This window comes from Jaculus jaculus, chromosome 3 (genome assembly GCF_020740685.1).
Source record: "Jaculus jaculus isolate mJacJac1 chromosome 3, mJacJac1.mat.Y.cur, whole genome shotgun sequence".
NCBI classification, from domain to species: domain Eukaryota; kingdom Metazoa; phylum Chordata; class Mammalia; order Rodentia; family Dipodidae; genus Jaculus; species Jaculus jaculus.
In genome coordinates this window covers 126339328-126367037 of record NC_059104.1, presented here as the reverse complement: position 1 = coordinate 126367037, position 27710 = coordinate 126339328, and the positions used below count along the sequence as shown (strand labels likewise).

General features: G+C 40.6%; 1 protein-coding gene across 1 annotated transcript in view; it reads right to left on the bottom strand.

The window, feature by feature from the left end:
• Positions 1–5606: 5606 nt before the first annotated feature.
• Positions 5607–27710, bottom strand: part of Tubgcp5 (tubulin gamma complex associated protein 5) — a 37197-nt gene continuing 15093 nt past the window's right edge. The window contains exons 11-23 of the mRNA XM_004661939.2: positions 26345–26547; positions 23861–23976; positions 21179–21447; positions 19185–19383; positions 18216–18404; positions 17071–17253; positions 15429–15513; positions 15208–15328; positions 13845–14023; positions 11763–11888; positions 11097–11185; positions 6898–6998; positions 5607–5973 (exon numbers count right to left, since the gene is read on the bottom strand). Coding sequence (XP_004661996.1) covers positions 5927–5973; positions 6898–6998; positions 11097–11185; positions 11763–11888; positions 13845–14023; positions 15208–15328; positions 15429–15513; positions 17071–17253; positions 18216–18404; positions 19185–19383; positions 21179–21447; positions 23861–23976; positions 26345–26547 — 1907 coding nt within the window. The 3' untranslated portion in view covers positions 5607–5926. The remainder of the gene's footprint in view (positions 5974–6897; positions 6999–11096; positions 11186–11762; positions 11889–13844; positions 14024–15207; positions 15329–15428; positions 15514–17070; positions 17254–18215; positions 18405–19184; positions 19384–21178; positions 21448–23860; positions 23977–26344; positions 26548–27710) is intronic.

The following is a 27710-nucleotide window of genomic DNA, read 5'->3' as shown; positions in this document are numbered from 1 at the left end:
CTCCACCACACCCAGATTCCCTTTTAAATTTTTTACATAATTTGGTTATGGTTTAACTATAATATATTTGGGTGTCAAGTTGAGAAAGGTTATTGTGATGGTTACTGTTGTCAACTTGACAGGATCTAGATTTCCCTAGGAGACAAACCTCTGGGAATGTCTGTGAGGGAGCTCTAGATTGGGCTGAAGTGGAAAGACTCATCCTAAAAGTTGGGTAAGGGCCCTGGACTAAGTAAAAATGAGCTGAACATTATTATTAATCTGTTTCTTGACTTCATTCAGCTGCTTCACACTACTGCCAAATCCCTGGAGCCTTTCTGCTGTGGTCCGAATGTTTGTATTTTCCCACCCCCAAGTTTACATATTGAAACCTGTTCTCCAAAGTGAAGGCATTAGGTGCTGATCACCCAGGTAAAGACCTCATGAATAAATTAGTGCCTTCTAAGAGAAAAGTCAGCGAGCTGTCTTGCCCTTTCTGTCATGTGAGATCCAGTGAGGAGGTCCTCACCAGATACTGACTCTCCTAGGCTCACTTGGTTTGTAGCCACTAGCACTGTGATAAATAATGCTGTTGTTCATTAGTCACTCGGTCTTGTGGTATTTTGTCACAGCTTCCCTAACAGGCTAAGACAATAATCTTATAAGAGCAGAAGAAAAAAAAGTTGGCTAATACAATTAAATTCTTGAGATGGGATTATTTTGGATTATACAAGTGGGCTCTAAAGTCCTACAACAACTGTCCTTACATGACTGAGGTGAGGTGGCCTTCTAGCCTCTAGAATGTTGAAAGAATGAATACCTATGGTTAAAAAATATTTTTATTAGGCTGGAGAGATGGTTTAACAATTAAGGCACTTACCTCCGAAGCCTAAGGACCCAAGTTTGACTCCCCAGCATAAGCCAGATGCACAAGGCGATGCGCACATGTGGTGTTTGTTTGCAGTGGCTAAGGCCCTATTATGCCAATTCCCTCTCTCTCATAAATAAAAACAATATTTTATTTATTTTAGAGAGAGGGAAAGAGGCAGATAGAGAAAGAATGGGTGCATCAGGGCCTCCAGCTACTGAAAATAAATTCCAGATGCATGAACCACCTTGTGTATCTGACTTATATGGGTACTAAGGAATCAAACCTGGTTCGATTCCTTAGGCTTTCCAGGCAAGCATCTTAACAGCTAAGCCATCACTCCAGCCCTAATATCTCTGGTTTTAACCCATCAAATTTATGGTAATGTTAAAGTGGCTACAGAAAACTAACACTGCATTAAGATGACATAACTATCATAATTCTGTACTCCAGATCTGACTTGAGCTTCACATGGAAATGCCACCGCGAGCCATGCTGTTCTGGGAAAGCCTTCCCAACTGCCAGGGGCTGCCTACCTTTCTCAGTGCCTGCCTGCTCTCTGGCCTCAAAGCTAGGCCTTAGCAACTCTCTAATGCTACTTATCACCAGAGCCTTCTCTGCTGTGCTGCCCCCTTTAAGAACTCTTGTGATACCAAGCTTTCTGCCTCATAATCTGGGGTGATGTCTTGTCTATCTGGTGCTTTTATAACAGAACAGGCAAGGCTGGGTGAGATTTAGTTACAGAGTCTAGCAAGTCCAGTGCTGAGAGTGCTGCATCTGGCAGGAGCCTCTTTGGTTCTTCGCCCATGACAGACTGGAAGAGTACAGAGGAGATAAGGGAAGAGTGGAGTGACCTTTCATTAGGAATCACTCCCACAACAGCCATCTCCTTCCTGCAACAACAGCATTCAGTCATGAGAATCACCTTCTCCACATTCCTGCTTGAGAACTGTTTTCAACATGACTGGGAAGGAACCATTTACAGTATGTCACCTCTTAAAAATGGTTTAATTCATTTATTTTGGAGGTGGTGTCTATGGACCCTAGGCTGGTGTGAAATCTGAAATCCTACCTCTGCCTCCCTGAGTGCTGGAATTACAGTACATTTTATCTAGGCATCTGTTAATGAATATTTGGGGAATTTCTCTTGTGGCTACATTGTTAATATTGCTGTTTGATTGTACACATGCGTGCACTTTAAAAAATATTAATATTTATTGGGCTGGAGAGATGGCTTAGTGGTTAAGGTACTTGCCAGTGAAGCCTAAGGACCCATGTTCAACTCTCCATATCCCATGTAAGCCAGATGCAACAGGTGACACAAGTGCCTAAGGTTGAACATACACAAAAGGTGGAGCACATGTCTGGAGTCTGACTGCAGTGGCTGGAGACCCTGGTGTGCCCATTCTCTTTCTCTCTCACATTAAAAAAAAAATAGTATTTACTTGAGAAAGAGAAGGAGAGAGAGAGAGAGAGAGAATGGGTATACCAGGGCCTCTGGCCACTGCAAATAAACCCCAGATACGTGCACCATTTTGTGTAACTGGCTATATATGAGTACTAAGGAATTGAACCCAGGCTGTCAGGCTTTGCAAGCAAGTACCTTTAACTGTTAAGCCATCTTTGCAACCTATGCCTTTACTAGTTTGGAGTATATATCCAGGAGTGGAATTACTGGGGCAGATAGTAATTCTGTTTAATTGATGGAGAAACCACCAAGTTGTTTTATGCAATATCAGAACCACTTTGTTTTACCAGTAGTAAATGAGGATTCCAATTTTAAAAATTATAGCCATTCTAGTAGTATGACAATCTTACTGTGGTTTTGACTTGCATTTCCTCAATGGCGTATGAAGTTGTAAATCTTTTCATAAGCCCAGCTGAAGGCACAGCCTTGGAATTATAGAAACTAACCCTTGGAGCTGTATATCCAAGAATGGGAAAGCTACCTCTAGGAACAGAACCTTAGGGTTAGGAACTTAAACTACTGGGGTCATTTACCCAAAAGCAGGCTAGCTGTTTTTTTTTTTTTTTTTGAATAGTGGAGCCTGAGGGAAAGGAGAATTAACTGCTAGCTTCATCTACAGCACAACCTGGGAGAACAGAAAAACTGACCTTTGGAGTCATTTGAACTAAGGGTGAACCTGTGCATCTGCCATCACTGCTGGTCTGATGTTCTGTGGCTGTAGCTTAGCTGACAGAACAGCCAAATGTTTACTATTGAATAGCCAAGAAAACAGTAATATGTGCACAAGTTGAACAGTTTATGGACAAAGGGCAAGGAACTTGACTTGGGATAATCCTTACACATTTGTTGAAGGAAGGGATTTAAGGGTATGTCTTGGGGCTTAAAGTTTGGGGCACTTGCCTGCAAAGCCTAATGACCCAGGTTCAATTCCCCAGTACCCAGGTAGAGCCAGATGCAGAGTAGTGCATGTGTTTGGAGTTCCTCTGTAGTGGCTGGAGGCCCTGGTGTGCCTTTCTCTTTCTTTCTCTGCTTGCAAATAAATAAGTAAATAAAAGTATTTTTTAAGGGGGCTGGAGAGATGGCTTAGTGGTTAAGGCGCTTGCCTGCAAAGCCAAAGGACCTCGGTTCGATTCCCCAGTACCCATAAGCCAGTGCATGCATCTGGAGTTCATTTGCAGTGGCTGGGAGCCCTGGTGTGCCCATTCCTTCTCTCTCTTGCTCGCTCTCACTCTCGGTCTCGCTCTCCTCCTTCTGACTCTTTCCCTGTCTTAAATATAAAAAAAAAAAAAAAGTATTTTTTAAAAAGGGTTATGACATTTGGGATTCTGCTGATCCAGAACACACACACACACACACACAGACTTCACAAATGTAATCACATTAAACCCATCTGTTGTCTCCAACATTTCTTTCACAATTTTGTGGGCACTTAGTTACTGGCCATGCTGTCTTTTACACTATGGTCAGCACTTCTTGCACATGCACACTTGTTCTGCATCAGGAGTCTACCAGGCCACTGAGGAAGTTGGGAAAATATGTTTTTTAATTTATTTGCAAGGGGGGGGGAGAAGAGAGAGAGAGAAGACAGACAGAGAGCACGGGTGTACCATGAACTCCAGATGCATGTGCCACTGTACATCTGGCTTTATGTGGGTACTGAGGAATCAAATCTAGGTCATTAGGGTTTGCAGGCAAATGTATTAACTGCTAAGCCATCTCCTCCAGCCCCCAAGTTATATTTTAAATCTTTACTTATTTCCTGTGTGTGCACACATTCGTGTGTATGAATGCAGGAGCACATGTGCCATGGTGAGCATGTGGAGGTAAGAGGCTTTTGGGTGGGTCCTCATCTTGTGAGGTTTCTCACTCATCACTGTTCCCAAGCTTTCAGGAAATTCAACCTGTTTCTGTATCCCTTTTCCCCATAAGTATACTGAGATTACAGAAGCCCACCATAGCTTCTGTCTTTTACATGGGAGTCTGAGGGCGCAAACTCAGAGCTGCATAGCAAGCTTTGTATGAACTGAGCCATTTCCCCAGACCCCTTTTTCTTTTTTCATGTTATTGACTATTTGTACTTCATCTTTTTTTGTTTGCTTGTTTGTTTGTTTTTCAAGGTAGGATCTCACTATAGCTCAGGCTGATCTTGAATTCACTATGTAGTTTCAGGGTGGCCTCAAACTCACAGCGATCCTTTGACCTCTGTCTTCAGAGAGCTGGCATTAAAGAAGCATGCCACCACACTTGGCTTGTATTTCATCTTTTGAGAACCAACTTTTCATTTTATTCTTACCTTGATTGGTTGGACTGCTTCATTTACACACACACACACACACACACACACGCGCGCGCGCACATGCACACACACCCTAGAATTAATCCTGTCAGATATATGATTAGCAAAGATTTCCTATTATTCTATTTATTTTACTTCCTTTGCTTACAGTGGCCAAAGTGTGAATTGTAGGCATTATTTCTTGAGTAACTAGAGTCTTTTCAGAAAGTTCTTGCCTATGTGTATACCAGCTTTAGGTTTTACATTAAAGTCTTTGGCCAATTTGGAGCTAATATTTGTTTATTTATTTTGGTTTTTTGAGGTCGGGTCTCTAGCCCAGGCTGACCTGGAATTCACTATGGAGTCTCAGGGTGGCCTCGAACTCACAGCGATCCTCCTACCTCTGCCTCCCAAGTGCTGGGATTAAAGGTGTGCGCCACCACGCCCAGCTTTGGAGCTGATATTTATTTACTTGCATGTGCACATGTATGTGTACAACAGAGCAGGAGTTGAGGTTACAGGACAACCCTTGAAATGTCTATGAGCTTCCTTCTTTGAGACAGGGTCTCTTGTTATTGCAAACAAGCCTGTCCCGGGAACTTCTGATCCTCCTAGCTCCACCTCCCACTGGGATCACAGATACATGTACCACTTTGTGTATAGCATGGTGGTACACACCCTTAATTTCAGTGCTCAAGAAGCTGAGGCTGGACAGATGGCTCAGCAGTTAAGTTGCTTGCCTGCAAAACCTAACAACCTGAGTTCAATTCCACAGTACCCATGTAAAGGCAAATGCACAAAGTCACCCATGCATCTAGAGTTCGCTTGCAGCAGCTAAGGGCCCTGGTGTGCCCATTCTCTTTCTTTTTTCTGTCTCTCTGTGCTTGCAAATAAATAAAAATAAAAATATTAAAAAAAAAAATAAGCTAGTGCTGAAAGACCATGAGTCTGATGCCAGCCTAGGCTATACAGGCAGAACCAGTTTATAAAACAACAAAATGCAAAAAAAAGACAAATGCATTTACTTATTTTTAATAATAATTACACTTTAAAAACAATATATTGCAATATTTACCAGCATATTTATATAAATATGAGTCAACAATCTATATACATAGGCTACATATACTTTGTAATTATGTACACAATCTCATATACATAAATTTATACAGTATCTAACAATCTCCAGAGAAGTCACCTACAATCCATGTGCCTGGACTGAGCACATTTTTAACATAAACAAAAATAAAAAGATTCTTACTTCTCAGAAACAAATGGTGAAAATATAAATATATGAAGATGAGGTATACTAAGGAACTTGTTACATCCAAGATATTTAACTTTGTTCCATGCCAGCCATAAGTGACAATGCTAGAGATTCCACTGTGGAAGAATAAAAATAAAGTTAAAAATAGGTATGTGTTCAAATGTTTAAAAAATGCTGGAAACATTTTTATATTAAAATGCTAATGTTTTACTATATATTACAAGACTCCTCACCTATTAACTATAAGTGGAAGTAGTCAATATGACATTTCTATTTCAGATAACTTTAATTTTTAAAATTAAAAAATGGTATTTCACTGAAAAAAAAACATTTGTTCCATATAGCATTAACACCTGGAGCCAGCTCATAGCACAATGGCATGTTTTAATTTATAAATGGCATTAACTTCCATAACCCTCACCCAGTGCAAATATGGACAAATGCATCACCCACACATAACACAGTATTTATTCAATGTCTGGTTCCTCTTAGTGAGGAATCAAAATATGCAATCAAAATATGCAGAATGGAGAACAGATTAACATTGTATACATTCTTTACAAAAAAATACTCGGCAGAGTTATTACTTAGTTTTGCTTCCAGACTAATCACTTTCTTTTCTTTATAACTCACCCCATAAGCCTCTCCTGTCTACTTAACACTTTGTGTTCTGAATTGTAAAGTTTACTACCTGTAATGAGAGGAAGCCTTGAAGAGTTTTGAAACTGCTAAAAAACATCCTATCTTTTGGAAAGGCTACACAGGATAGTAGAGCGACACATTTAGTCTGCGACCTGCTGCATTCAGCTTTAGGAATCACTGGTGTAGCCAGTCATGCATTAGAAAGCATGATCTTCAGGCTCAGTGATATTTGATATTCACTTCAGTGTCATTCTGAAACACTTATCAAAGCATGGCTGAGGGACTTTGCAGTTTTGAAACAGTGGGAAATTCAAATTCTTCATCTGATCAAGAAGAAACAATGACAAAGATATAGCTGCAAGAAAATTCTAGAACTAGCAATATTGTAACATACTCACAATGGGGAAAAGATCCTCTACAGACAGCTTTGTTTAAAATGGTTACAAGAAACATGTGGCAGTTTTTAAAATCAGATTCCATTTTCTCAATAGATTCCATTCTAAGAAAGAAAGAAAATTTCAACTTATGTTAAGCTCACAGGTACTAATATACAAACTACAAAATAATCTTTTCGTTCTGTTCTGGTTTTTTGTTTTGTTTTGTTTTGTTTTTGAGGTAGGGTCTCACTCTAGCTCAGGCAGACCTGGAATTCACCATGTATTCTCAGGGTGGCCTCTAATGCACAGCGATCTTCCTACTTCTTCCTCTTGAGTGCTGGGATTAAAGGCATGAGCCACCACAACCAGCTTAGCATGTATTTTTTTTTGGGGGGGGGGCTCCTGAGCCTCTCTGACCAACAGGGTGGCCTCAAATTTGTGGCAATCCTCCTATTTCTGCCTCCCAAGTGCAGAAGTTAAAGGCACGTACCATGACACCCGGCTAATAATCTTTTTGTTGTTGTTTGGTAGGGTCTTTTTTTTTTTAATTGTTTATTTTTTTATTTGAGAGTGACAGACAGAGAGAGAAAGAGGCAGAGAAAGAGGCAGAGAAAGAGAGAATGGGCATGCCAGGGCCTCCAGCCACTGTAAACAAATTCCAGATGTGAGTGCCCCCTTGTGCATCTGGCTAACGTGGGTCCTGGGGAATCGAGCCTCGAACTGGGGTCCTTAGGCTTCACAGGCAAGCGCTTAACCGCTAAGCCATCTCTCCAGCCTTTTTTTTGGTAGGGTCTCAACCAGGCTGACCTGAAATTCCCTATGTAGTCTCAGGCTTGGCTTGAACTCACATTGATTTTCCTATCTCTGTTTCCCAAGTGCTGGGATCAAAGGTGTACACTACCATGCCCAGCTTTTTTTTTAACATGGGTGCTAGGGATTGGACTCAGGTCCTCATGCTTGCAAGGGAAGCACTTTACCCACTGAGCTATCTCCCCAGTCCCATAATAATCTTTTTAAAATAGCTTTTTATTATTTATTTACGCACGCGCGCGTGTGTGGAGGTGCACCAGGGCCTCTTACTGTTGCTAGCACAAATGAATGCCAGATGCTTTGTCACTTTATTTTTTTATGACAGGAAGAGAGAGAGAGCAAAAGAGAGAATTGGCATGCTAGGGCTTCCAGCCCCTGCAACCGAACTCCAGAACACGTGTGCTACTTTGTGCACATGTGTCGTAGCTTCCTAAGTGGCTAGAAATACATCCTACCTAACTTTAGGATAAACATTTTCAGTCTTATGGAAAGGGGCTGGGAATGCAGCTCAGCTGGTAGTTTTCTCAGCATGCCCAGAGCCCAGGGCTCAGTCTCTAGCACCACATAAAGCTGGGTGTGGCAGTGCATGCCTATAATCCCAGGATTCAGCAGGTAGAGGGAAGGTAATCCTCACCTATATACCATATTCAAAGCCAGCCTGAGATACATGGGATCCTGTCTCCAAAATTTTAAAGAGGGGCTTGTTAGTCCTTGAGAGGCCCGGACACAAGGCCTAGTGGGACTTCCTGAGCCGAGCTAAAGTTTGGCGACCTGTCTCTGGTCAGCTAGGACTCAGCAAGACGCCTAATGGCTTCTTGCCTGCTATCTCCGTGCAGAAGTTGGAATTATCATTTCAATAGTCACGGTTTACTATTGGCCCTTACCTCTCCCCCATCCTAGAATCCCCGCCTTCGTTCCCAACATTATATAGCCAACCACATGTAACAATAAAGCGAATTTCTGCTTCAAGAAGACTCCCGACGCAGTGTGGTTTTTCTCCGGTGACTAGGAGAGGTTCTGAGTCGTCCGACGTTCACCCTCTTCCTCAACCCCTTGGGAGGAACCAGCGGGCCTGGTCCTTCCTCAGCACTACCCATCAGGGGCTAAGGAGATATTTCAGTGGTTAAAGGTGCTTGTTTGGATGCCTGCTGGCTCAAATTCAACTCCACAGCACCCATGAGAAATGAAACAAAGTGGCACATCTGGAGTTCATTTGCAGTGGCAGAAGGCTCTGCCACACCAACTCTCTCAAATAGATAAATATATATTTTAGGTTTTTTTTTTTCTATTTTTACTTTATAGAAGGGGTCCAGGGCTGGAGAGATGGCTTAGTGGCTAAGCGCTTGCCTGTGAAGCCTAAGGATCCTGGTTCGAGGCTCGATTCCCCACAACCCACGTTAGCCAGATGCACAAGGGGGAGCCCGCGTCTGGAGTTCATTTGCAGTGGCTGGAGGCCCTGGTGCACCCATTCTCTCTCTCTCCCCGTCTCTTTCTCTGTCTGTGGTTCTCAAATAAATAATAAAAATAAACAAAAAAAATTTAAAAAAGAGAAGGGGTCCAAACAACAAAACAGTAGAGGAGGTCTTATTAAGTAGAAAGATTTCTTGGGTCCTTAACTATCCACTGACTTTAGGACATAAGCCTTTCCACACAACACAACTGAATACTAGCTTAAAAGTAAAATATGTAGTATCTTTTTTTTTTTGTAAACATGTGTAGTATGTGCAGTGGTGGTGGTGTGTGGCATCTGTATATGTATGTTCAGGTACTCTCACAGGTTCATGGAAGCCACAGGAGAATATCTGCCTAGCACATTTTCTTGAGAGGGGAGTCCCTCTCTGAATGCAGAGCTGAATGTTTGTGAGCCCCAGCAGTTCTCTGATCTCTGCTCCCCACAGGTCTGTGGTTACATGCATGGCCATGCCCTGGTGGGTCCTAGGGAATCAAACTCAGCTGGTCTCATGTCCTCACACTTGTAGGAAGCAGTCGCTGATGTTTCTCCCCAGATCCACAGTATGTTTTAAAGCCCATTTAGCATAGAACTTTGGACAATAATCCAGCATGATGCACAAAACTGATTTTAAATGATTTAGCAAGTGGAAAGCAGGTGGGAGGAGGCATGACCTAAGACTGGTCATCCTCAGACACTGCTGCAGGGGCCACACCGGATTGTTATGCTGCCTTCTCTACTGCTGCACATGTTTGAAGGTATCGATGATGAATATAATTTAAGAATATTTGCTCTCCAACATTCTTTGGGGGGGGGGATGGGCACCTTGGGCCTCTTGCTGCTGCAAATGAACTCTAGGTTCACATGCCATTTTGTGCATCTGGCTTTACATAGGAAATTGAACCTGGGACTGTAGGCTGAAAAAGCAAGTGGTTTTAGCAGCCAAACCATCTCCATGTCCCTATTCCAGAACTGCACAATTCTTGATGCTTATAGTTCAAGTTAACATATTTAAATCTATTTTTTCTTTGTCTCTCTACCTCTCTCCTTTTCTTCCCTTCCTCTTTACTTTTCTTTAAAAAAATATTTTTATATTTTATTTATTTGAGAGAGAGGAAGAAAGAGAGAGAGAAACAGAGAATGGGCATGCCAGGGCCTCCAACAGCTATAACCCACTACAGACTCATGCACCCTTTGTGCATCTGCCTTACATGGGTCCTGGGGAATCAAACCTGGGTCCTTTGCCTTTGCAGGCAAGCACCTTAACTGCTAAGCCATCTCTACAGCCCTTATTTATTTTGTTTCTTGTTTTTTAAAGTAAGGTCTTGCTCTAGCCCAAGCTGATCTAGAATGTACTATGTAGTCTCAGGGTGGCCTCAAACTCACAGTGATCCTCCTACCTCTGCCTCCTAAGTGCTGAGATTAAAGGCGTGCACTACCACAATCAGCTTATTTTTTATTTTTTAGTAATACATTGAACTCTGGGCCTTCCTTCTTTTCTTTTAAGGCAGGGTCCAAGCTGACCTAGAATTCATTCTGTGGCACAGGCTGGCCTCAAAAACTTTATCTCAAGCTGGAGAGATGGCTTAGCAGTTAAGGTGTTGGCCTGCAAAGCCAAAGAAGCCAGGTTTGATTCCCTAGGACCCATGTAAGACAGATGCACAAGGGCACATGTGTCTGAAGTTCATTTGCACTAGCTACAGGCCCTGGCATGCCCATTCTCTCTCTTTCTTCTCTCTGTGCTTGCAAATAAAAATAAAAATAAAAATAAAAAACTTGATCTCCTACTAGGAATGCTGGATTTGATCTACTTCCCCCAGCTCTCAAATTATATTTTAAATCATTCTTTACAGTAGTATATGATGTTCAAGATGGTGGTGAAAAAAGACTCTGTAAATGAAACTAGTTAGAAGGGAAACTGAACAGTCATGATACAGATGACCACAAAAGACATACTTACTGCCACGTGCCCAGGCCTGCCTGCCAACCTTCTGCAAACATGAGTGCTAAGTTCAAAACCTTCATGATGGCTTCCTTTACAAAGCTGACCTGAAAATCAAAGTCATGGGCAAAACATGGGATTTGTAACTATGTTTGGATACCAACACCAACACTCACCTAATTAAGTCACAGTAAAAGCACGTCACTGCAGTGACAGTCTTCTATCTGTATGGAAGGGAACTAGGATTGGAACTAAGCCTGCCTGGGGTGCAACCCTGCATGACTCTGCACAGTATACAAGGGACTAGAAGTATGGGGGGGGGCAGTAGAACAAGCTCCCATCCTGGGATGCCTTTTAGATTGACAGTGAACTGAGAGCAGGTAGTTCCAATGGTGGTAAAATTTCTCAGTCCCACATATTCATACTGAGTGGGCACACCTTTACTATACAACTGCAGACCTATGTTTCTGATTAGACCAAAGTTCAATACAGTTCTCAAGGTTTCCTTAGACATAATTCCCAGCAGTGAGATAGACATTTGTAATCTTGTTTAATCTGGTCCTTTCTAAGAGAAAAATTTACAGGGCAGTAGCTTTATAATTTAGGATTCCAAAGCAGGCAGACATTCCCACCTGCCCAACTTCCCTTCCACCTAACTGGGCACACCTGAGCTACCTTACATACCTTTTCTCTCAGTAGACATCGATCATGGATGGTTGATAAATATCTGTAATGAATTTTAATCAACTGATCTAAATCCTTGGCTTCCTCGACTTGATGCTGAAACTCCAGTCCTGTACTGTGAAGAATCTTGGAAGTTAAAAAAAAAAAAAAAAAAGCTTAATTAGCCCCTATCCGCTAAACACCAAACTTTCTAACAGCTTCTTCTATTTCTGTCAAACTCTTCCTTCAATTATCACACCCTTCTTTCTTCTTTTTTTTTGTAATTGTATTGGAATTGAACTCAAGACTTCATACATGCTAGACAACCATTTTACCACAGAGCTTCACCCCGTCCCATTATACCCTTCTTTAAAAGATGACTGAACACTTTGCTGTTCAGATCCTTGCACACTGGTAGGGTCAGTCTTTGGACAGCCGCTTGCACACTACCTTTAGATTAAGACATCCTAGTGAGAAGGGATAAGTTCATCAAGCCATACAGAAAATGCACTGAAGAAAAAACACTGTTCATCTGGTGTATACCTAAGTACTCTTTTAACAATATAAATAGTTCCAATGAACTTAAGTTTTAGTATGTTCCATTTTTCATACATGGCACTGGTCTTTCTCTAAAAGAACATAATGTACTTCAAGCAGGAAAAATGCAGACTAGATAAAAAATATTATGCTCCGACTTACTGCTTTTCATAATTAAGTGCTTGAAACTGACTTTGTGAAGCCCTACTAGGATGGCAGCTGGGTAAGCAGAGCTCTTGGGCTGCTTCTTCATGTCTAAAGTACAGGCTTCAGGGTCACTTCATCTTAACAAGATGGGTTTAGAGTTTACACAGCAGAGGTGGTTTTTTTCTGGAAGTAGGGTCTAACTCTAGCAAAGGATGAGGTGAAATGCACTTTAGTCCCAAACGGGCTTTGAACTCAAAGTGATCCTCCTATCTCTGCCCCATGAGTGCTGGGATTAAAGGTCTGTGCTACCACACACCTTTATTTTTTTTAAAGCAAATTTTAAATTCCAAGTGATCACTGTCCTTTAATAATATGCTACAGTTCTGAACTCCACTTTCAGAACTTCATCTTGTACTTGGTTTTAGATGTGTAAGAAAAGCAGTTTCATTAATTTTGTAGAAAATTATTATTTAAAAAAATTTTTTTAAAGTGACACTCTTTTTTTTCAAGGTAGGGTTTCACTCTAGTCTAGGCTGACCTGGAATTCACTCTGTATTTTCAGGGTGGCCTTGAATTCATGGTGATCCTCCTACCACTGCCTCCTGTGTGCTGGGATTAAAGGCGTGCACCACCAGCACGGCTAGAAAATTATTTCTTAAGGAAAAGTAAAAAAAAAAAAAAAAAATCTGGTTGTACTTTCATCTAACACAACATCCATACTGATGATTTTAGCTATTACTAAACACTGACACTACTATCTATCCAGTGCCAGCTGTCAGCAGTGATGGATTTATTAGCATGATATGGAACATATTCTGAAGAGGAGCTTTAGTGCACCCATCCTAATGGGTAGGGACAGAAAGAACTGAAGTTTTCAGACATCTGTATTGTTAGGTTTAAAACTCATTACCTAAGTGCTGGGATTAGCACTTAGAAGAGGTAGAAGGATCTCTGAGTTCAAGGTCAGCCTGGAATTAGAGTGAGATCCAGGTCAGCCTGAGCTAGAATGAGACTCTACTTGAAAACAAAAGAAAACCATCCCCCCACCCACTGTCATGCTGCTTTATGATCAATTAATATGTCCCATTTTTTCATAATCTATATTTTGTGGCTCCTTTGTATTATTAAACATAAAAGTGATTCTTTTAAGAAAACAGAACTGGGCTGGAGAGATGGCTTAGCAATTAAGCGCTTGCCTGTGAAGCCTGAGGACCCCAGTTCGAGGCTTGATTCTCCAGGACCCATGTTAGCCAGATGCACAAGGAGGCGCACGCATCTGGAGATCGGTTTGCAGTGGCTGGAGGCCCTGGTACACCCATTCTCTCTCTCTCTGTCACTCTCAAATAAGTAAAAATAAAAAAAAAAAAATTAAAAAAAAAAAAAAAGAAAACAGAACTGTGGTGATGGACAAACACTAACCCTGGTCATGATGTAGTTATGTAGACTGTTCACAAAATGCATGAGCTTCACCCTCAGGAGGAACATGCGGTGGATCTGCTGTCTTATTGGTTCTTTTGGTGGGCCAAACTGGGCAAGTGTGTCTTGTTCATGTGACATGCCTTCTTTGACTTGGGGTCTTTCAGCAGGATTAGCCAGTTCTACAAAAAAAAAAAAAAAAAAAAAAGAGCAAAATAAATAGAAAGGGAATTAATTGAAGCCCCGGTGCACCATTACATGAGAGGGAATTTTAAAGGAAGAGACCTTAGAAGTGCTGGGAACACTCTAGCAGGAGCACGTGAGGGACTCAACATCAGTATTCTGGGAAGGTGAGATGGAAAAAGTTCCCTGTGGCTGGGGATACAGGTCACTTGATAAGAGTGCTTGCCTAGCATGCACAAGACCCTGGATTCAATCCCTAGTACCACATAAAAACCAGGCTTGGTAGTGTATGTCTATAAACCTGGCACCCTCAAGACAGAGGCAGGAGAATGGGTAGTTCAAGGCCAGCCTGGTCTACAATGACTGTCTCATAGACAAGTAAAAAATAGGGACTGGGGTGATAGCTCAGAAGACAAAGCTTGAGTACACAATTTTGATCCTCACACCCCATGTAAACAGCCAGAAGCCACAACAGGCTCCTATAATCCCAGCACACTGATGGCATGATGAGAAGTGGAGGCAGAATTTCCAGAAAGGTCCAAGTGAGCAGCAAAGACCATCACCAGAGAAAAGATCCAGAAAGAAATACCTTGCCTCAAGTAAGGAGGAAAGGTAAAGATTAAACCAAAATTTGTTCTTTGACATCCACATGTGTGCCATGGCAAGCACATACCCACATTCTCATAGGCACATACACAAATAAAAAAAAAAAATCTAATTTTTTAAAAAAAGTAAATAGATGTTCCCTATTACATGTTTTATTACTGTCATGAAACATGTAAAAATCCCATTAACCTCTCATTAAAAATGTTTACACATCCCAAGAGTAATATTTAGAATCAGTTACTGTATTTCAGATGAACTTGATATGAGCTTTTAGTATTTCATTTATACACCTGAAGTGTGCAAAACTGTTGTATACAGGCCAGTTTGGTATTTTATTTTTATGATTATTTTTTCACCAGTAGTGGTGGTGCACGCCTTTAATCCCAGCACTTAGGAGGCAGAGGTAGGAGGATAGCCAAGAGTTCGAGGCCACCCTGAGACTACATGGTTAATTCTAGGTCAGCCTGGATAGGAGTAAGACCCTACCTTGAAACCCCCCCCACCAAAAAAATTCATCAACTTATTTTTTCTAAGACCAAATATAAATTATAATTTACATATTGATGACAAATCTTACCACCAAATAGTAAAACATCCAAACTATATTTTGCCCATTTTATTTGCAATAGGAGAAGGAATACTTGATTATAAATTTTTTGACATTCCAAACTTATAACAATGTCCACAGGCCAGGGCACCTATGAAGACAACAATAGTAAGTTAATATAAAAGGTAGCCTAGTACTTGCATTTTAGTTTTAAAAAACACAATGTTCATCAAAGAAATACTAGCACTTACCTTGTAGCTCAGGGTCAGGCCATCTAAGATATGAACAGGTAGTTTCTTCTTAGCTGTGTCAACATTTTCAAAAGATATAGACAGCCTAAATAAATAAATAAATACAGTTTCAGTTTTAGTTTGTGATATTATGAGTATATAAAAATGCTCTCTTAATATATGGCCACCCTGATACTACATACTGAATTCTAGGCCAGTCTGAGCTACAGTGAGACCCTACCTTGAAAAAAAAAGTACAAATCAGGGATTTGTTAAAGGTTTGGATTCCTAGCACTCACATGAAATCTGGATGCAGTAGGAGCAACTGTAATCCCAGCCCACCTATGATAAGGGCAAGACAGGAGGGTAGAGACAGGAGAATCCTGGACGCCTACAGCTCAGCTGGCCTAGTGTTCACAGTAGAGGACAACAATGGACCCTGCCGCAAACAAGGTGGAGGCTGTCCTCTGACCAAATGTACACTGTGTGCACCTGCGCTTTTACACACATACAAAGATAACTTTTACAAAACCAAAACCTCTAGGATTAATGTGAGGATAAGATGACAAATGTATTGTGCTTTGGGTATATAATATCTTGTATAGATTTATGAAATTATGAATGTTTGGTCTGAATGAGCTATTTTGAGAGGTTTTGGAAGCTTAAGGGTAGGCTGTGCTCTAGTCCATTAGGGATGTGTCCTTGGGGCGTATTTTCCCTGGCCACTTCTTGGCTTGCTTCCTATCTCATCTTTGCATCCTCTCCTTCATGGTGTGAGGTGTTCCCTTGCCATCTGTTCTGAAACTTTGGAAATTATGAACCAAAATGAACTCTTCCCCCCTTGAAGTTTTTTTTTGGTCAGATATTTTGGTCGCATCAACAAAAACTAACTAATAGGGCTGAAGAGATGGTTTAGTGGTTAAAGTGCTTGCCTGTGATGCCTAAGGATCCAGGTTTCGTTCTCTAGGATCCACTTAGGCCAGATGCACAAGGTGATGCATGTGTCTGGAGTTAACTTCCAGTGGCTGGAGGTCCTAGTATGCACCTTCTCTCTCTTTCTTTACCTCATTCTCTCTCTGCCTCTCAAATAAGTATGCATTTTTTTAAAAAACTAATAAAATCTGTAAAACTTCATAGCTGAGGGCTGTAGAGATGGCTTAGTGTTAAGGTGCTTGCCTGTGAAGCCTAAGAATTCATGTTTGAATCTTCAGGTCCCATGTAGCCAGATGCATAGTGACACAAGTGCACAATGTTTCACATACACACAAGGGGACGCACACTCTGGAAGGGGGCTTCACAGTGGCCAAAGGCCCTGGCACGCCCATTCTTTCTCTCAAGACAAAAAGAAAGAAAGAAAGGAAGGAAGGAAGAAAGGAAGGGAGGGAGGGAGGGAGGGAGAAAGGAAGGAAGGAGGGAAAGATGGATGCTGAGTGTGGTGGTGCACACCTTTAATCTTAAATCCTAGCACTTGGGAGCAGAGGTGGGAGGACTGCCATGAGTTCGAGGCCACCCTGAGAATACAACATAGTGAAGTCTAGGTCAGCTTTGGCTAAAGTGAGACCCTACCTCAAAAAACAAAACAAAACAAAAAAATTCGTAGGTAACATCCTGGCACATGGTTTACTTTATACTTCTTAAAGTGAAAGGTATCTTTATATGTTACCGTGAACTGTCTTCAGGGTAGCGCTGGCCTACTGCTTCTTGGAGTTGGACGTTAAGAAAAGACACATTTTGCCAGCTTTCCTTTTCTCGTATTTTATCAAAAATGGATGTGTAGAAGTCATACATGGTATCTCCACCTTCCATCAAGAAAAAATTCCTCATGGCTTGCAAGTACTCTACCAACCTGAAAGGAGAGGAGCAACAGAGCATGTGCTAAGCATCTACGGCAGGTTCTGGAACAATGCCAGGTATGCACAGCACTGACAATCTTTTCTCAGATAGATATATACATGACATTTACTAAAATTAGAATTAATTTTAACTCCACTTATAGTAATTAAAATTAACTTAATTAGCCTAAATTACTTAAAATTAACCCCCCTTAAAAGACTTTTTCAATTATATAAAAGTATGTTTTCCTTTAATAACAAGAACTTTTTTTCCTGCAACACAGAAAACTGGGAAAAGTCAAAAAATGAGAAGGATAAAAATTAGTTCAGCTGGGCGTGCTGGCGAAGGCCTTTAATCCTGGTACTTGGGAGGCAGAGTAGGAGGAATCTGAGGTCATCCTGAGACTACATAGTGAATTCCAGGTCAACCTGGACTAGAACAAGACCCTACCTTGAAAAAACAAACAAACAAAAATTAGTTCAAATACTACTAACCAAAGTGAATTTCTACTTACTTAATATTTAGAGTATTTAATTCTAGTCTTTTCCCCTATGTGCTAGGAAGAAAAATAGACTCTACCATATTATATACCCTGTTTATTACACTCTACATCGACCTAATTTCTATGAACTTTATAAAGGCTATCCATGGTTAAAGAGTGAGTCATCTGTAGTAAATTCAGGTTTTTCTGATAGCATATTTGTGGTGGGCATTTCTGCACATGGATTTTGAGAGTCTCTTTCTTTTGGGATACATTCTCAGAAATGAAGGATTTATAACTAAGTTGAAATTTTGATGTGCTCAAAAAGACTGTTTACTATTCATCTGTTCTCAAAAGTTGACCTGAAATACAGATTTTTAAAAACAGTATCACAAGCATTACATTTAATACCCAGCAACCGAAAATCAGACTGTCTTTAAAGTACAATCAACTACTGAATATTTCCAAAGCTAAATTACTGCTTTTTATTTTACCTGTAATCTCTTTTGAGGGTTTGCATTAGATTTCCACAGCAATGCAGATACTGCTTATCAATATGAGGATAGAGACAAGACCTCAGTGTTAATTCGAAAGTCTGGCATGTCACAGACTCTGACGACCTATCCATACATATGTCACCACCAGCAAACGTCTCATGAAAGTCACTCTGCTCCAAATACAACCTTCAATATTAAAACACAAGTTTTACTTTTAACTACTGTCCACAGAATCCACAGAAATCAATACCCAAAGTCCCAATCTTACAGTTAGTCGTCAGATGGTCAATTATTACATAAGGTGGAAATCTTTCTCCCTAGACAGCCTGTCTTTTCTTTTTTTTTCTTTCTTAAATTTACTTATTTGAGAGAGATTAAGAGAGGGAGGGAGGAAATAGGTATATCTGACTTTCCATGCATACTGAGATATCAAACCTGGACTGGATGGCTTCATAGGCAAGTGCCTTTAACCTCTGAGCCATCTCCGCAGCCCGTGAGACAGCCTTTTGAAATGCTGCTTTAGGGCTAGGTACTTAGTTGGTCCTCCTACTATTGCTGCATACCATGCGTACTAGCCATCAGACAATAAGACATCTCTTGGGCACTGATGACTTATTCTAGGAGTTAAGTGCCTGAAAGTATCCTGATTCCAAGATGGAATCACGGAGGGAGAAACTGAGTCATTGTGTGCCTGAAGCCTGCCCAGATACTGTGGCAATCTGGGGGAGCAGAGGGCACAGAAACAGTCTATTACAAATAAGGAGAAGGTAAATTATGTATCTGAAATAGGAGAACACACCACCTTTTCACTTGCTGTTCATTAGGAATTATATAGGTGAACACAAAACTTTCTTGTATGCTGTTTATTAGAATGGATAGAGTGTTTGTTTTCAAGGCTGGACAGCCCTACCCAGCAGAAACAACTACAAATCATTGCACAGCTGCATCCTGCATGTATGTTATCACCTTGCAAAGTTAATGGCCAACAGTGGATCATGAACATCATCCAGTTCAAGGTGCCTTTCAGCAATGGACTGCATCTTAATTAGGTTCTCTTTGGTAGCCTGTTGCTCAGTAAGGACCTGGGCAGTGGAATCTTCCCCATGCTGAAGTCGCAACCGCACAGATTCCAGAAAAAGGGTATATAAACTTTTTCTTTCAGCATCTGAAAGATAAATAAGTAGGATGAAATTTGTTCTTATAAGTAGTATTAATAAATATTGAATAATTACATCTTCACAGAGTCTGATATTTTTCCTATATAACCTATGTTAAACAACTGAAAAGTACCTGGTTAAATATCATACTATGTAATCTAATTTTATTCTAAAGATAGTAATATTTGAAGTATAGCACTTACAAGTTACTATCACACTACATAAAGCACTATGGTAAAACTTACAGGAGCTAATTCCATTGAAAAAGACACTGCTCACCCTGTCTGATAAAGCTTACCTGCCAGTTAAAAAGAAAATCTTCCACAAAGGAAAAATAAGGTAGATACATATAAAAATATAAAAATAATAAGGTAGATAATAAGATGATGGCAACAAAAAATGATTAGTGTAACACCAAGATGATATATAAGCCAAACAAAGAAGGTGAATACATTTCAAGCCATTTTAGTCTACTAATAAAAGTTTATTAAAATATATCACTTAAACTGCATCCAAAAGGCCAAGAATTATATCAAGATTTTCTTGAAGGGTTGTGGAGATAGCTCCATGGCTAAAGTTGCTTGCTTGAAAAGCCTGCCAACCTGGTTTTCATTCCCCAGTATATACTTAAAGCCAGATGCACAAAGTGGCACATGCATTTGGCATTTTTTTACAGTGTTAAGAGGCCCTGATGTGGGATTTTCATTCTCTCTCCATCATAAACAAAATACATAATTATTTTTTTTGAAATCTATGAATATATCTGGGCTGCTCTTAGCAAATTCAAACCTGCCAGGTTCTACAGTCCTTAAAAGCTAACTATTGTATCACATTGAGAAAGGACAGGTTGGGCTAGAGAGATGGCTCAGCAGTTAAGGTGCTGGCCTGCAAAGACTAAGGACCAGGGTTCAATTCCCCAGTAACCATGTAAACCACATGCACAAGGTAGTACATGCATATGGAGTTCATTGGCAGTGGCTAGAGGCCCAGGCACGCCCATTCTCTCTCTCACAAATAAATATTTCAAAAGATTTTGTGTGTTTGTGTGTGTGGTTTTTTTGAGGTAGGGTTTCACTTTAGCTCAGGCTGACCTGGAACTCACTATAGTCTCAGGGTGGCCTGAACTCACAGTGATCCTCCTATGTCTTCCTTCCGAGTGCTCGGATTAAAGATGTGCACCACCACACCTGGCTCTCAAAAGACTTTTTTGTTTGTTTGTTTTGTTTTCGAGGTAGGGTCTCACTCTGGTCCAGGCTGATCTGGAATTAACTCTGTCATCTCAGGGTGGCCTTGAACTTATGACAATCCTCCTAACTCTGTCTCCCAAGTGCTGGGATTGAAGGTGTACACCAAAAAGGGACCAGTCCTAAAAAACTAAGTGCCAAAAAATAAAAAATGCAGAACTTATCACTAACTTTTTAAACAGAGTATTAAGAGTTTCCATTGACAATAACTGGCTTTTCCGTCAAGAACAGGAAATCATCCAATTATGATGATAATTTCCATTAAAATAAAAGGTTTTCATTGTTTTGAGGCTAGAAAATCATCAGGTATCTAGGAGGACAGAGGTAAACAAGGGCAGTGATTAAAGGCACTTCCTTGCAAAGCCTGCCAGCCTAGGTTCAATTCCCCAGTAGCCACATAAAGCCAAATGCACAAAGTGGCAAATACATCCGGAGTTCATTTGCAGTGGTAAGAGGCCGTGGTGTGTCCATGCTCATTTTCTTTTTGCAAACAAATACAAATATTTAAAATAAAATTGAACAGGAGCAGTTCAAGACTGGTGGAAAAGGGACAGGCTACCTCTGGCTGTGGCCTGACACACAGTGCTCTCCGCACATCTCAGGTTCTTCAGCAGTTGCATGGACTTGCCGGCCATGATGATCTGCTTCAGGACAGGCTTGAGGAAGGACACCATGGTATGCTGCCTACTGGAGGGGCTCTGGTCACTGCCAGAACTCGCACTAGCATTGTCACTCATTTTTTCTTCATTTTCTGTCTTTTCTGATACACTGTACAATGTGTAAGTTGCATACCAGAAGTCTCTGTGATTTACTGGAACATTTTTGTTCCTACAAAGAGTCAAAAGAATTTTAAATTTTAACTTAAATATTCTTTTAAAACACCAGTATACCTTGTTCTAGTGTGGGCATGTTGTTTAGGCATTCCAAATTATAGTGACATCAATTATTAGTAAAATGAAGTGTTCAAGAAAAATGGGCCATTTTCACGTAACCCCAGTTTAACATGGCAAAGTAAATACTTTGAATAGTATGGTGAGACAGAATTTAAGTAGAAATGGTTTCCAAATTATAATTAGTTAAACAAAATATATCTTATTTTATATAAAAGTTTGGTCCTTTTATAATTTCCAGGTTTTCTACCTCATCCCCCACACAGAGGGCAATGACTCTTTTTGTTCTGTTTCTTGTTGCAATACATACTAGAAAGTTTTACTACACAAATTCTTTTTTTTTTTGTTTTGTTTTGTTTTGTGATTCAAGTGCTCACTCTAGCCCAAGCTGACCTGGAATTCACTATGTAGTCTCAGTGTGGCCTCAGACTCACATCGATCCTCCTACCTCTGCTTCCCAAGTGCTAGGATTAAAGGCATGTGCCACTACAACCAGTCTACCTTTTTTTTTTTTCATGCTAGGAATTATACCCAATGCCTTGTACCTGTTAAGCACATGCTATAGCTCTGAACCTCATAGATAAATAACTGGAGTACTTTGTTTTGTTTTTCAGAGTAGGGTTTCACTCTAGCCCAGGCTGACCTGGAACTCACTTTGTAGTCCCAGGCTGGCCTTGAAACTCAGATTAATCCTCCTACCCCTGCCTCTCAAGTGCTGAGATTAAAGATGTGTGCCAACATGCTTGGCCACTAGAGTGCTTTTAGTAATGAAGTGATAGCTACTTACTAACTTAGAACACTTTCATAAATACTGTCATGTAAGATTGATAAAACAGGACCTAACAGACCTAAGACTCCATTGAGCACATGTTAATCTTCCAGGCTCTGAGGACTTACACTTCTCTTTTCTGAGGAGTACCATGGACAGAAACCACATATCTCAACAGGCTACATAACTGAAAACTGAACTAAGAGTACAAACAGTAGGATTGAGAGATGGCTTAGCCATTAAAAGCACTTGCTTGCAAGCCTGCCAACCTGAGTTCAATCCTCTCCAGCAACAACATAAGCTGGATGCAAAATGGCACATGCATCTGTGATCCCAATGTGTCCATGATAATGGGAGGTAGAGCCAGGAGAATCCCAAAGCTCAAGGGTAGATTGGTACACACAGTAACAAAACAGGAGAGATCACGATTCTGTACTTGGGAGGCCGAGGTAGGAGGATCACTGTGAGTTCAAGGCCACCCTGAAACTAGAGTGAGTTCCAGGTCAGCTTGGGCTACAGCAAGACCCTACTGTAGAGGACAAACACCCCAAGATTGTCCTCTGACCTCCACACAAGTGCCATGGCACATGCATGTGTGCACGCACATATACACCCCCACATGGAACACAAATACCCTTTCAGTGAAGTTTATCTGTTCAGAAAAATCATGGTGAATTATCATAAATGGATTAGTTTTCTTTATCAGTTTACAAAATACTATGCTAAGATAAAAAGTAGCTTATTGTAAGAAATCAATGAATTATATAAGCCTATTCTATATTATTTTCATATCTTAGTAATAAATTTTTTGAAGCAGGGTCTCACTCTATCCCAGGCTGACCTGGAACTCACTCTGTTGTCCAGGCTACCCTCGAGCTCATGGCAATTCTACCTCAGCCTCCTGAGTGCTGGGATTAAGGTGTGTACCACCATGGCCAGCACTGTGAATGGGTTCTCATCTTTTTCGGGTTTTTTGAGGCAACATTTTACTCTAGCCAAGGTTGACCTTGAACTCATGGTAATCCTATCTCAGTCTCTCAAGTGCTAACAGGTGTGAACCACCATGCCCAGTTTTAGTAATAATTTATAATGGAAATAGTTTGAAATATTTGATATTACCTAAGTCCATCTTATAAGAAGCACTATACATCTAAGTCATTCTGAAATATAATTTGCTATGAAAAATCTGAGAACATAAAACTCAATGATAGTTTAAAAAATAATTTATTCATTTGCAAGAGAGAGAGAGAGAGAGAGAGAGGGAGAGAATGGGCTCAACAGAGGCTTTAGCCACTGCCAGTGAATGCCAAATGTATGTGACACTTTGGGCTTTATGTGGGCACTGGGGAATAGAACCAGGGTCATTAGGCTTTGCAACCCTCAAAGATATTTTTAGTTGGCTGGGACCTGTAAGCTCTATAAAGATGCACAGAACACCCCTATGCTATGGTGGGAACACAACTCTTATCAATTTGAACTACACTCCCTCGGTATCATGTGAAACTAGTGAAAGCATTCAATTTTGATGTGGGATTAAGTAAGTCAGCACGCTGCATCCCCTGTATTCCATGCACTGATTTACCTCTGTATGATGAACTCCCTTGCTCCATCCCACAGGTGTCCGTGCACAATCCATTCATCCACAGTCTGCAGGTAAGGCCGCACTGTTTCCACCCACAGAGAGAACAAGAGGGAGACCTAAGGATAAGAGAGTTCATGGTCAATGCTCAAAGCTCATATTACATGGTTAGGATGAGCATTAAATAATTCCAGAATGCAGGCTGGAGAGATGGCTTAGCAGTTAAGGTGCTTGCCTGCAAGGCCAAAGGATCCAGGCTCAACTCCCCAGGACCAACATAAGCCGGGTGCACAAGGGGGCACATGCATCTGGAGTTCATTTGCAATGGCTGAAGGCCTTGGTGTGCCCATTCTCTCTCTCTCTGCCCCCCCCCCTGCCTATTTCTGTATCTCTCTCTCTCTTAAATAAAAAAATAAAATAAAAAAACAGAGCTTATCTGATGATTGTTAGTATTATAAAAAAATTCCAGAATGACTTTTTGTTTTTCTTGTTTTTTTTTTTTTTTTTTTTTTTTGAGGTAGGGTTTTACTCCAGCTCAGGCTGACCTGGAATCCACTATGTAATCTCCGACTGGCCTCAAACTCACGGTGATCCTCCTATATCTGACTCCCGAGTGCTGGGATTAAAGACATGTGCCACCATGTCAGCCCTTTCTGTATTTTTTAAAACAAAGAAATTAAAATGCCCCAAACATACTTTACAAGATGCTTATGAAAAACTGACCTGAGTATAGGATGAAGATATGATTTGCCATTTGTTTAAGAACCCTTGTGAAAGTACAAATCAGAGATGTCAACCTGGGACAGCCTAGGCAGAAGGGTATGTTTACCAAGTACCACTAGGAGGACTTTTCATCCATCAGGAATGATGCCATACATATCTGGTTCCCAGCAGGGAAAAATCTGCATAGCTGGAAGCAATCAACCTCCTCTATGTACTGTATTGTTACACCCACAGATGGACACACACCTTGGCACACAGAATCAGACCAGCAGCTTTCTAGTTTAGTTTCTAGTTAGATTTGTACTTTTTAGAAATTGTGGTCAAGTATATGAAACAAAGTTTGTCACCTTAGCTCTTTTCTTAGATAGGGTCTAGCCAGGATGGTTTCAAACACAATCTTCCTGCCTCAACCTAAGTCAACACACCCAGTGCCATTTTAACCATTTTTAAAAAATATTTATCTATAAAGAGAAACAGAAAGGGAGGGAAAGACAGAACAGGTCCTTGTAAGTGAACTCCAGATACATGCACCACATTGTACATGTGGCTTTATGTACTTATTGGGGAATTGAACATGAGTTAGTAGGCTTTGCAAGCAAGTACCTTGACAGCTAAGCCACCTTGACCATTTTTATTTATTTATTTGAGAGAGAGAGAATGGGTGCACCAGGGCCTCTAGCCACTGCAGACAGACTCTAGTCACATGCATCACCTTGTACATCTGGCTTACAAGGGTCTTGGGTAATTGGACCTAGGCCTTTAGCTTTGCAGGCAAGCACCTTAACTGCTAAGCCATCTCTCCAGCCTATTTTTAAATGTATGTTCACTGGTATTAAACATGTTCACATTTTTACTAAAAAAAAAACCAAAAAACCTCAAAAACTCTCCACAGTGTAACACTGAAATCACACATTAGATAACTCCCCATCCTCCTTCCTCAGTCCCTGGTAGTCATCATTACAGTTTCTATAACAATGAGTATCATTCTTTTTAAAAAAAAAATTTTTGTTTATTTTTATTTGTTCATCTGAGAGCGACAGAGAGAGAAAGAGGCAGATAGAGAGAGAATGGGCACGCCAGGGGTTCCAGCCACTGTAAACGAACTCCAGACGCATGCGCCCCCTTGTGCATCTGGCTAATGTGGGTCCTGGGGAACCAAGCCTTGAACCAGGGTCCTCAAGCTTCATGGGCAAGCGCTTAACCACTAAGCCATCTCTCCAGTCCATCATTCTTTTTTTTTTTTGGTGGTTGTTGTTGTTGTTTCTCAAGGTAGGGGTCTCACTCTAGCCCAGGCTGGCCTCAAACTCATAGTGATTCTCCTACTTCTGCCTCCCAAGTGATGGAATTAAAGAAGTGCACCACCACACACAGATCATGACTACATTAGATACCACACATTATAGATCTGTGTTTTTATGTCAAAAAGATTATAAATATATATATAAGACAGGTAAGTATTTTTCATATCCTTGTCTCGTGCTTCTGATTATTTTGGCAGTTAGAGCTAAAAAGCCAGTTTCACCAGGCATGCTAGCACACACCTTTAATTCTAGCACTTGAGAGGGAGAGGCAGGAGATTCTCCCAGAGTTAGAGACCACACTGAGCCTACATACAGAATTCCAGATCAACATGAGCTAGAGTGAGACCCTACCTCGAGAAACTAAAAAAATAAAATAAAATAAAAAAATATAGCCAGTCAGTTTCCACTAGCCTTAAACTAGGACAGGCTATCCACTCTTTCACCATGTACTGGTCCAACATACAGTTTGTTCTGAGGCTTCTCCAACATTGTCATATTCAAGAATGGCCTTGTACAGCGTGTTAAGCAGATGAGATGCCCGGACAACATTCCGAGTATCAGGCGGAACTTCTGCTACTCCGGTACTGAACACTTTGTGCAAAACTTTGAGCTGAGCCAGTCGAGGAGACAACTTGTCCACTACTATTGCAAGAGTTATTGTGGTATCTGCAAAAATCAATGAATCAAATTGAATAGCAAGGAAAAAACCTGTATTACCAACATATGAAAAAAACAACACACTAAGACATCCCTTTGACTTAGGGAAAGCCATGCACAACTGGGGGGTCATGGGATTTAATCTCACACCATAAGGAGCTCATTACCTTAAGTATAAAGAACTCCTGTAAATCAAGGATAAAGCAATGCTTGAGCAGAAATATAATGTATCAAGGAACTGACAGCTCAGAGAAAAAGAACAAATAATTCTTAGAGAAAAAGACACTCAACTTGCCTAGAATGAAAGAACACAAATTAAACCCACACAAGGTAAATTTGCCATGGATTACTAGTCTAGTGAACAGGCGGGTGACTACGAAGGGTTGGCTCAAACAAGTTTCCATGTGATGGTGGCATAATTCCTCATCCTGAATATCACAGTGGCTGTATGATCAATATCTGTGATGAAATAGCAAAGATCACACAGATGCTATGCGCCATTGCCCACAGCATGTAATACTGGTGAAAGCCACGATGTGTCTGTAATCTGGCTAATGTGCTGTGCCATGTCAGTTTCCTTGTTCAGCCAATACTGTAATTATGTAAAGTTTCACTACTTGGAGAAGCAAGAAGATATGGAAGTTCTATACCACCCTGTCCGGTAGAAGACAATAAAGGGGGAGGGAAAATATTGGTTGATAATTTTATCCTTGTCATATTGGTGAAGACTGAAAAGTTTAATAACACACTTGGCAAGAATGTGACAAGTGTGTAAATTTTTCCATCTGTATCTCACTGCAGAACAATGTGGCAAAATCCAGTAAATAATATGTCAACACTTATTATCTGCCCATAGAAAATAGGCTGTATGTGTGTAACTACTGCAATCTATAAGTGGTAGTCACCTGCTGTGCTGGTAATAGCAGAGTGAAAACCATCCAAATGTCCACCACAGGGAACTGGGCTACAATACAGCCCAAAGCAGCTTGTAAAAAGAATAGTACAAAAGAAGCAGCAGTTCAGAAGGAGGGGGGTTGATAGGCTTAGGAACAGGTACAGGAAGAAAAATTTTCACTGTATGTTGTTCTATACTTTTAGAATTTTTAGAGACATTAATAGTTTAAAAATATAAATTTCAAACTACTTTTTTTACTTTTAAAATAGTTTATTTA